Source organism: Orycteropus afer, unplaced genomic scaffold, assembly GCF_000298275.1.
Source record: "Orycteropus afer afer isolate SDZICR_OR568_19922 unplaced genomic scaffold, OryAfe1.0 scaffold00450, whole genome shotgun sequence".
Taxonomy (NCBI): domain Eukaryota; kingdom Metazoa; phylum Chordata; class Mammalia; order Tubulidentata; family Orycteropodidae; genus Orycteropus; species Orycteropus afer.
In genome coordinates this window covers 408,889-420,950 of record NW_006922037.1, presented here as the reverse complement: position 1 = coordinate 420,950, position 12,062 = coordinate 408,889, and the positions used below count along the sequence as shown (strand labels likewise).

General features: G+C 36.1%; 1 protein-coding gene across 1 annotated transcript in view; it reads left to right on the top strand.

Annotated features, from left to right (window-relative positions):
* Positions 1-12,062, top strand: part of LOC103208535 (ADAMTS-like protein 1) — a gene marked incomplete at its 3' end in the record, with an annotated part of 468,117 nt that overhangs the window by 53,401 nt on the left and 402,654 nt on the right. Inside the window, exon 3 of the mRNA XM_042782739.1 lies at positions 4,821-4,866. Coding sequence (XP_042638673.1) covers positions 4,821-4,866 — 46 coding nt within the window. The remainder of the gene's footprint in view (positions 1-4,820; positions 4,867-12,062) is intronic.

Genomic DNA, 12,062 nt, shown 5'->3' with positions numbered 1-12,062 from the left:
ATCACTATGGAAGTAGATTGCCCAACCTTCCTTCTGAGGAGTGGCTGGTGGGTTTGAACCGCCAGCCTTCTGGTTAGCAGTTAAATGCCTTAGGCGCTACGCCACCAGAGCTCCCATATAAGGGCATAGATATGTTCAAATCCATTGCTGTTGATCAATTCCAACTCATAGCTACCCTGAATTTTTTAACTGCTTAATTCTCAGATGATGCTTTTGTCCTCAGATTAATGCTTTGGATAAAGAAATTCACATTTGGAGAGAATAAAATCCTTGTTGTGGAATTTTCACTTAAAATTAAATTTATATCCAAATGTAATATATTTCACTTTTGTGAACATAAGCTTCTCTGCAATGAAGTTCTTTCATACTACATTTTATTCATCAGTATGCTTCTCTTTGAGATGTTCCCAATTTACAGTGCACGGCTTTTGGTATCTTTTACTGAGCAGGAGTGGGCCTGCCAGAATTGAAAAGCAGCTGATAAATTGTGTGGAAATAGTAAGATGCAATTAACCCCAAGGCTAATCCTTGTGCACCTTCCCAGAGTTTCAGTCTTGTGGTGTTAGTATTTTACATGTCTTGAAAAAAAAAAGTGTCCTTTTTTTTTTTTTTTCCTTTAATATTGTTTTATTTGCTTTGGAGTTAGCCAAATGTGAGTTCTAATCCCTGGTTCTCTCTGTTCTGAGTATATGGCCTTATGCTCCTAATAATTGTCAGCTTCAATTTTCTCATCTATTAAATGGTAATAATGAAACCTTGCAGAATTGTTGGAAGAGTAAAGTATGTAGAACACCCAGCACTGGGCCAACTACCTGCAACTAAAAAAACTCACTACCGTCAAGTTGGAGCTGACTCATAGCGACCCCTTCTGGGGTTTCTGAGGTGGTATCACTACAGAAGTAGATTGCCCAATCTTCCGTCCAAGGAGTGGCTGGTGTATTTGAACCACCAGCCTTCTGGTTAGCAGTCAAATGCCTAAGGCACTACACTATAGCAGACATTTAATATATAGTAGAAGCTAGTATTACTGTTATTATCTACAATTTGATGTCTTTTAGTAACCAGCACTTTGCTAAACCCAAGCATTACCATTTAAATTTTCTATTTCAACCAATTAAATTAAATAAACTCTCAATAAAAACAATGAAGTATACTAAAGCGAAGACAATTCAAGGGCAGAAATTTTTTGCAAATCAATATTGTTATAGACAATTATAGGATATCCTTTGGAAATTGTGGCAAATGTTTTTACCTTCGATTATTTTTTTTTTTTTTTGGTTAATTTTTGTTTTCTGCAAAATAAGTGGTATTTAAACAAGTCTTTTACATATATGCTTATATTTCCTACTATCCAAGGATACTTTTGAAGTATACATTGGTACCTCTAGTTTAAAATATCTGCGAAAACACGAGTTTAAATTATTGAAGTTGGTTTTTCACTTTTTTTTTTCTTATTGTTGTTCTGTTCTATTTTGCTTTGTTTAGTAAATGATATCTCTATAATGACCCCTCAGCATTTGAATAAAGCTTATCTCACTTGGTGATTATAACATCATGCACTAGCATTCCTATATCCATTTGACAGATAAGGAAAGTAAAACTTTGAGAGGATATGTGTTCTACGCAAGTGGAAGACCAAAGTCTATAACCTAGCTCTTCAAAATGTTTACATTATTCTTTTAATTCACATAAGGGTAGGGAAAGAAAATAAAAAGTGGGTGAAAAACAGAAATTAAGATCTTAATCATTAACACCGGAGTTCAGTTTTATAGAGTAGGAAGGCATCCTTCCAATTCTTTTTAAAACTTTGAATTTCCCCTTTGCTTCTTGCAAAGTTCAAAGTTAGAAGATAATTTTCTCATCTCCTGCAATTCCCCACATTCACCTTATACTCAAAAAAAAAAAAAAAAAAGAACTGCTTAAAAATTTTCAAACACCTTACATCCATTCATACTTCTACTCTTTTACTTGCAATTTCTTCTATATATATCCTTAACCCCCTTTCAATATCTATGATACTTCTACATCTATTACTCACTTAATTAATTTATCAAATACTTACACGTTGCTTACCACATACTAGGCACTATTTAAGTGCTTCACAAATATTGACTATAATTCCCAAGAGATAGACAATATTATCCTATTTTACAGATGACAAAACAGACCTAGAAACTGAGGTATAAAGTCAGGATTCTAGAAAGAGGAGTTTGGTTACGTATGCAGTAAGAATTTCAGAATTGAAAACACATCACATGGAGTCAACACTGATGTCTGAATGGCATGCCACCAAGAGCCTCTCAATTGTAGAATTCATTACCCTATTAATTTACCATCAACTGGAGGCTAACTCTCATATTTTCACTCAGAAACCTGATATTTTTCAACAGTCACACCAAGAACAGATCCTTCTCTTGGGGATGGACTTACACTGACCTGTTCCTTGAGATTAGCTTTTAAAACTAGAATGCCAGTTTATTAATTTACAATGAAGAATGGAATGCTTCATCACCTGGGCCAGAGTACTCATGTCAGTGGGGCCAGCATGTTCTCTGCCTCCTCAGCATTACTGAAAAACTAGATCACTCTTGGCAATTTGCATGGTCAGTATGTCATCGTTTCTCAGAAAAATTGAATGTTCATTGATAGCTGCTAGGTTAGCATGATGTGTCTGTATCATGATAGCAAAAGAAACATCCTTACAAATGGGACCTTGAGGACTTAAAGTCCATGCTGGAACACTGCTGGACTGAGCAATGATACCACTCATCACTGTCGCTCTCCTTTTTCTATAATTCTAATGCCTGACCAGCCTTCCTTTTCTTTGACACATTCTAATATTACTGAATATTAATACATCAAATCTGATTAGTCTTCAGGCCTGGAACCCTTTCCATTCTTTAAGATAGCTTTTGTATAATTGTATTTTCATATGACATTTTCTTATTGATAACATTCAGAAGATCTAAGTAAAATAATATTTAGAATTAATTTTACTGAATTCGTTTTGTGAATGATTTCCTTAATAGATTCCAAGTTCTTTGGTAAAGGCCAAGTTGCATTCATTCTCCTTTATATTCCCTGGAGTAAGTGCACTACCTGGCACATTCGAGGAGGCCTATAGATGTTTACTGAATAAACAAATGAATTAGGCAGTAAAGCACACTGGTTATGAGTGTCAACTCTGAAGCTAGATGGCTGGTTTCAAATTTAGGTTCTACTACTTATTAACTCTGTGATTTTGGAAAATTACTTAACCTTCCCAAGCTTTAGTTCCTTCATCTGCAAAATAGGGATAATGATAGTATCCTGTCTCCTAGGATTCTTGAGATGATTAAATGGATGAATACATGTAACAAACTTAGAAATGGATCTGGCATTCCACAACTATTAGATATTAGTATAATAATTATCTCAGAATTTTATATTATATGTGTACTTATTTTGTTAAAGTGTGACATTTGGAAAAGAGTAGAGTTGAACTATTGTTCAAGTTTATGTGTCATCATTGAATGTTTTTTATCAGAAATTTTTTTTTTCTCATAAGAGTTCAGTAAAATGAAAACCCCCATATATTACTGGTGGGAGTATGTAATGGTACAACCTTTATGGAATGCACTTTGGCAATATTTACCAAGAGCCTTACAAAAGTTCATTCCCTGTAGTCTAGTAATCCCCCTTCTAGAAAGTTATCTATCCTAAAGACACAGTCAGAAACTTGGAGAAAAACATGTGCACAGAGATAGTTTAATCACACTATCATTTATCAAAGCCCAAATTGGAAATTACTTAAGTAACAAGTAATGGAGAAATGATTATACAAATGATATTATATTATTTGATGGAATATAATGTAGTTCTCAAAATGAATGTCTTCAAAGTTATTTAATAGTGGGAAAAAGTACCTCCACAAATTATAAGTACAAAAAAAGTAGTCTATAACATTGTGTAAGTGATATGATTTCTTTCATATAAAAAGGAAGTACATAAAATAATAATGGATGTCTTTAGATGAGACAACTGCACACTATTTTCTTTCTCCTTTTGGTTAGTTGTCTTTTCCAAAACCTCTACAATAAACATGTATTTTAGAAACAGAAAATAGTTTTTCTTAATTTTAAGAATTATGATGTTTCATGTCTTCAGATAAATGATTTTAAAAGGCACATTGAATTCTTCAGTGCAATTTTTACCATATTCAATAATAAACTTATTCCAGTGCAATATCCCTCCAGAAATAATAAAGAAGACAGGACTCATTTAGTATAAATATGTTTCAGAAAACTTGCATTAATTGTTGTTTGGTAAAATAACCAACTGAAAATGTTTATTTTGAAAACTTTTGAAGTAATGTGTATGCTTAGTTTCAATCCTCATGAAAAAATCAATTTACCTATACAATATTTTTAGATTTGCTTAGTTTCGTATTTGATGGTAACTTCCCTGAGGACCTTCTCAGAAGATAAGAAAGGCTCTTCAAAAAAAAAGAACCTCACTGCCATCGAGTCAATTCTGACTCATAGTGACCTCTATTGGATTTCCAAGGCTGTAAATCTTTACGGAAGTAGACTACTCCCCTCTTTCTTCTGTGGAGCAGCTGATGAGCTTGAGCCACCAACCTTTTGGTTAGCAGCCAATTGCCTCAACCACTGCACCAACAGAGGTCCTTTAAAGAAGCTCTTAGACTAGTATTAATAGAATTTTTTTTTTTTTGGTAAGAAAAAAAGTTCAAATGTTGAGCCTTTTCTAGGTAGTAATAAATTGTTTCTTGTTTTTTGTTTGTTTGTTTGTTTGTTTTGTTTTGTTTTTTGGTGATTTAGGAGCTGTGAAGGAAGAAACATCCGATACAGAACATGTAGTAATGTGGTAAGTATGAGGCTCTATGATTGTGCTGTTATATTTTTTTCAGCACTAAGACATGCCAAGCACTTTTGTGTATCCTAAGCAGGAAATCAACCAATTGGTATTTTATTAAGAGTTGTTTATCTTACACTATTCTGATTACACAGCACTAAAAACTGGTATTTTTAATACTCTACAATATAAAAGTTTAATCATTTGGCCATATTGAAACTAACTAGAGTGTTTCAAAACAAAGACTATGCATTTCCTGTTTTTTCCCTTTTCACATACAGTTCTCATGAGAAAGAATAAGACGAATAAGAAAAGGGAAACCACTTGGGGTATCATGAAATAAATATTAGTTAATCAAACTCATATTTGACATATTCATTCATTCATGTAACAAATATTATTCAATGCCAACTATATGTACCAAAAAACAACCAAACTCACTGCCATCAAGTCAAATCCAACTCATAATGACCCTTCCTTGGGTTTCTGAGGCGGTATCTCTATGGAAGTAGATTACCCAATCTTCCTTGCAAGGAGTGGCTGGTGAGTTTGAACCACCAGCATTCTGACTAGCAGTCAAATGTCTTAGGCACTATGCCACCAGAGCCCCCTAACTGTGTGTAAGGCACTATAATAATACAAGGATAAATAATTTGTGGTCACTGTCTTAAAACATCTATAAGATGGTAAGGAATGTAGAGAGAGAAGACTGATGTGCACAGAACCACATTCTAGGGCAGAATATACCAAATTCTATGAGAAAGAGATTAAGTCATTTGTGAGTTTAACACAGAAAGAAATCTGAAGAGACTTCTAAGAGGTGATTTCAGATAGGCTTCAGGAACTAGGATGTCTGTGACTAGCCCATATTGAGTGTGAAGTGGGGATAATCATTCCAAGCAGAGGTGACAAAATAGGTGACTATGGAGGTGGGAATGTTAAAGATGTGTTTTGAACACCGTTTGTTTAGGGTTGCATACAACAGTATGGAAACTAAGAGAAAAAAGTTATTTGGGGGTTTCACCATGAAGAAATTTAAATGTCAGGCTTCCACATTTATATTAACCCAAACCACCTACTGCCCTCGATTTGATTTTGACTCATGTGACCTTCTTGTTGTTGTCATGTGCCATTGAGTCAGACCCAACTCATAGCGACCCCTCCTTGGGTTTCTGAGGAAGTATCACTGCGGAAGTAGATTGCCCCATCTTCCTTCCAAGGAGTAGCTGGTAGGTTTGAACCGCCAGCCTTCTGGTTAGCAGTCAAGTGCCTTAGGCACTGTGCTACCAGAGCTCCCTCATAGTGGCCTACAACAACTCTATAGGACAGAGCAGAACTGTCCCATAGGGTTTCCAAGGCTGTAAATCTTTACGGAAACAGACTTCCTCATCTTTCTTTCATAGCCTGGTAGGTTCAAACCACTGACCTTTTGGTTAGCAGCCTAATGCTTTAACTACTGTGCCACCAGAGCTCCACCAGAATTTATATTGATCCAGTGAATAATAGGAAGTTTCTAGAGGTTTGGGAACACAGGGAGGATATTATAGCGTTTCACTTGAGGAAAATTAATTCTGTAGTGATGTGAGGGGTACACTGAATTGGAAGTGGTGGGGAGCTACTGAAATAGATTAGGTAAGAAGTAATAAGTTCCTGATGAGAATAAACTTTAGCTCATTGGTTTTCCCCACTGTACTGTCTATGGTGGGGATGTTGTTGTTGTTGTTGTTATGTGGAAGTAGGATTGTCCAACCTTTCTTCTGAGGAGTGGCTGGTGGGTTTGAATTGCCAGCCTTCTGGTTAGCAGTCAGGTGCCTTAGGCACTATGCTACCATGTTTTGTTTTGTTTTTTTTTAAATAACTGTGTTGTTATTAAAGAATCTCCTTAATTCTCTTTCTTTTCCTATCCAGCTTTTATAATGGTGGAAAGAGTTCAAACTATCCTAAGTAGATGAACACCTAAAATACATGGGCAGATGCCTGACTACCCTTTTCCTAAAGCTCTTCAGAACCAGGCCACTATGTCCTTGCTATCATTATGAGCATTTTCATGGACAGATGCAGGCTAAGACTGTGACCTAATGTTACTTAAAACCTATAGCATTACATGAGCCAAATCTTTACAGCTTATAGAATCAAACTGACACTGAGTTTTTTATGAGAACCTAGAGTCTTCAAATAATTTGAAATTTTTTCCCCCCTGGCTTTTGGCCATGACAAAAGCAACACTGCCAAAAACACAAACAAAAAGTCTCATAAAAAAGGATCTTTTCATAATCACATTGCAATTTTTCAAACTAAGATGTTGAGGACACTTTGATTAAATGGTCTCCTTTTAGGTACTTGTTTTGGAAAATCTTAGGGTCCTTTGTTAACTAAGCCTCTAGGGTCGCTACTTAATTCCTGGATAGCTTCCTGGGACCTTTCTAACCCCTCTGACTCTGAAGAGTGAACTTCTTTTCTTTTTGGAGAGCTGATGTATATATTTTTTTAGGTTCTTGTTCCCCAAGATAGGCTGAGAAAAATGTTTCCCCAGTTTCCCATTTTTCTGGTTGCCTGAAAAATCAGCTCACAAACTTTTAAGGTTTTATTACTAATTACACATGGAATATATCAATATAAGAAAGTTATAAAGGTTTCTATAATGTTTGCATAGTTCTCATAGTCATAATACATTCTGGTACTATCTCTAGTGGTCCAAGATGATTATTTTCATTCCTAAGGATGTAGTTCATACACTTTCCCCATTTTACAGTTCCTGGCTCTTTTCTAGAGAAATGGGAAGTGGGTTCTCTTTCTCTCTGTCTCTTTCTCTCTCTGGAAGAAGGGGAAAGTGAAGAAAAGTAATGGGAGAAAAAATAGTTGTGAAATAGTCAATGAAGTAGGTCATTAAGGTCTCAGAGATTTCACTACAAAACTGAATGAATTGGACTTCTGGTAAGATGGCAGAATAGACACAAACTAGACCCTCTTCAACCAAGGAAAGATAAACCAATTGACACAGATAAAGAAGTTAATCCTGGAGCCCTGAACTTTGAAAGGAAGGATGCAGAAGTGGATTAAATACCAACTAGTAGAAGAACCTGAGTGAAAACAGTGAATAAGGAGACAAACAGAGCTGTGGACTATCAGCTATCCTGACAGCATGGCCAGCTTGAATATTTACAAGTGGTATTAGGACCTGGCCCAGTAACCTAAAAATTGGCCCAGCTCACCAAGGGCTGCATGGACAACTACACTGGTGACTGACAACTAAAAACGGAAACAGCAAAGAAGGACACAAACACAGCTGTGGACTTTCAGCTGTCAGGAAGGTGCAGCCATTCTGAATATTTAAAAGTGGTGTGGCCAGTTTGGATATGTAAGACAGCAACATTTGGATCCCAGTGACCAAAGAATAGGCTCTGCTTGCTGAGGACAACGTGGGCAACCACACCAGAGTCTGACAACTGGAAAGATGTGATATTCCCCTTGTTACTTTTATACCCCACATCCTCTTGGTGAACAGAGGTGTGGCCATCCCCCACCTCCAACTACCTTCTAAACCAGCAAGAATTCCATCCCAGTCTGTGTGCTCTGATGGAGCCTGAGTGCCCTGGCCCATCCCCTACCCCCAGATTTTTGTTTTGTTTTGGTTTTGTTTGTTTGTTCTTTATTCTTTTTTTTTCTTCTTTTTTATTTTTATTCTTTCTTTTTCCATTTACAGGTTCTAGTTTTTTTTTTTTTTCTCTTCCCTTTTCCTGGTTCCCATCTTTTTTCCTTTCTGTTTGTTCTTCCCATCCCTTGTTCTATTTGCATTTTTCTCATTCCTTTCTTTATTATTCTTTTACTCTAGCTCTTTTCTCTTATCCTACCCTCCCCAGATATTGTAGGATTTTTTTTTCTCTTTTTCTGTTTACATTTATTCTCTTTTTAAAGTATTTCTTCAAATTATCTTCTCATTTATTGCCTTTCCTTTTTATTTCCTTTTTGGCAATTGCTCCTGTGTGTTTATATGGTGTGTGTTTTTGTCCTCTTGTTTTTTTTTTTTTTTTTTTTTTGGTTATTCTTTGGATTATTATTTTTGTCTAACTGAGTGGAAGACAGCAACTATGCTCATATGACCCAACCACACCCCCACCTCCTGGACCCCACCAACTGAGTGAGGGCCACCACTTGTTTCTGCACCAACTGGCTGAATGTAGACAATAGCCAGTATGAGCCTGACTCACTCTTAATTGCTCTTCACAAACAGCAGACAGTGATCTATGCACCTACTCTCATTATCTATCACCCCCACCAAGAAACAGGTGTTGAAGCATAAGTGCTGTCAACTAGTGAACAGAGGAGCACAGTACCCTGCTTATTCATATATATCAAAATAAAACAAAGAAAAAAAAATCTTGGGCAAGACACACCAACATACAATCACCAATTAAATATAAATACAATGATGTCACAATGTCTTGGGGACAAGAGATCATCACAGTCCACATAAAGAAGCAAGATAATGTAGTAGAAACAGGACCAGGATACAGACTCAGAAAATATCACTGAGGAAAAAGCAGCATTGGAACTCCCTGATAAGAAATTCAAAAGAATTATATTTAGATACCTTCAACCAATTGAGACACAGATAAATGAACACACTGATTAAATTCAGGAAAATACAGACAAAACCCTAGAACAATTTTGAAAGAAGATACAAGAACAAAATGACAAAATAAATGAAAAATTAGAAATTATACAAAATCTACAGATAGAAATACAGAAGATTAATAATAAAATTTCAGAAATAGGTAACACATTGAATGAGCACAGGAGAAGAATTGAATCAATAGAAGACAGAATTAGTGAGATTGAAGGCAAATACCTCAATCCTACTTTGGTAAGGGATCAGTCAGAAAAAAGATCAAAACAAAATGAAGAAGCCCTAAGATTCATGTGGGATACCATCAAGAGGAATCACTTAAATGTAACCAGAATTCCAGAACAGGAAGAGACAAATAAAACCACAGAGAAAATTGTTGAGGATTTGTTGGAAAAGAATTTCCCTGATACAATGAAAGATGAGAGTATATCCATTCAATTAGTTCAGTGAACCCCAAACAAGTTAGGCCTCAAAAGAAAATCACCAACATATATTATAATAAAACTCATCAAACCCAAAGACAAAGAAAGAATCCAGCATGGGAAAAACAAAAAGTTACTTACAAAGGGCAACCAATAAGAATAAGCTCTGATTTCTTGGTAGAAACCATGCAGGCAAGAAGGTAATTGGATGATATATATAAAACCCTGAAAGAAAAAAAATTTCCATCCAAAATTATGTACCCAGCAAAATTGTCTCTCAACTATAATAGTGAAATTAGGACATTTCCAGATAAACAGAAATTAAGGGGATTTGTTTAAACCAGATCAACCTTACAAGAGATGCTAAAGGGAGTCCTTTGGACAGAGAACCAACAACAGCAAGCATCAACCAACCATTAATATGCATGATTATATACCCCAGAAACCAACACAGTTATGGAAGTGTCCAAAGTAAAATAACCTTATAAGACTGTGAACAGGGAGCCAGAGACATCAATTGGCAAATGAGGACAACTACAGACCAAAAAGAGGGAATAAATAGTTACAGAACTTCTAAATGGTGAGCAAGTAAAGGCAATTTTGAGATAAAATGGACTGCTCTAAACTTAGGAAGAAAATTATAAATCACAGGGTAACAAAGAAAAATAATAAACCTTCACATCAAGATATAAAAGAGAACAAGCACAAATACTTAGCAAACACTAAAACAATAGCAAAAAAGGAGATAATATGATTCATAATCAAAATGAGCTCAACGCAGAAAATTACATGGAACAAAGAAATCAGCACCATCACAGAAAAACATGTAACAAAATGACAGCAACAAATTCATACTTGTGGATAGTTACACTAAATGTAAATGGATTAAATGCACCACTAAAGAGTTGGAGAGTTGGAGACTGGATAAGAAAACATAACCAATCAATATACTGTCTACACCTTAGAGACAAAGACAAAAATAGACTAAAACTCAAAGATTGGTGTGGTAGTTAATGTTGTGTGTCAACTTGGCTAAGCCTGGTTGAGTTGCTGGGTAGCTAGTGGTAGTTATTCCCCATGATGAGACTGGCAATCAGCTCCATGGTAGGATCTACCACAAGCAGCTGAGTAGCTGTTTAGGGATGTGGTCTGCTTCCAATATATAAGACTTTGGGAATGGTCTCTAGTCTGTGGCATGATTGAACCCTGAATGTAGCCAAGTCATTGTTCAGCAGCCTGCCATGTTGCCCTGCTGATCTTGGGACTTTTTCAAGACTTGAATCAATGGCCTGCCATGTGGTTTGGTACTATAGGGAATGTGCGATTTTATTTGTCAACTTTGGGTTTGTCAGCCTCAGCACCCAGCAGCTGTCTGAATGAAGAAATGCCTCCAGCTTCAGTGGACCAGTAGCAGGGGGCAGAGCTGAAGCCCAAGGTTGAGGGGCTTTCACCCACCCCTAGAGCCTGGTACTTTGAACTCTGACTCAAACCTCCAAACTGTGAGAGAATAAACTCCTGTTTGTTAAAGCCATCCCATTTGTTGTGTATTCTGATCAGAGTGGCATTAGGTAACCAGAACAGTTGGAAAAAGATGTACCAAGTGAACAGAAATCAAAAAAAAGACAAGAGTGGTAATACTAATTTTTGATCAAATAGATTTTAAGACAAAAATAACCATAAGAGACAAGGAAGGACATTATATAATGATGAAAGTGTCAATTGAACAAGAGGATATAAGCATAATAAATACCGACTCATAGCAAGCCCTCCTTGGATTTCCAAGGCAGTAGCACTATGGAAGTACATTGCCCAACTTTCCTTCTGAGGAGTGGCTGGTGGGTTTCAACCCCCAGCCTTCTGGTTAGCAATCAAATGCCTTAGATACTACATCACCAGAGCTCCCTATACCCAATGAAAGAGCAGTCCCAAAATACATAAATGAGACTTTAATTGAATAGAAAAGACAAATAGAAAACTTCACAGTGGTAGAAGGAGACTTGAATACCACTTTCTTTTATTTTATTTTTTTATTTTTATTGTGATTTAGGTGAAAATTTACAAAGCAAATACACTTTCCATACAGCAGATCACGTACACTTTGTCTCATGACATTGACCACAATTTAGCACAATGCAACATCTCCTCTCCCACTTCCTCCC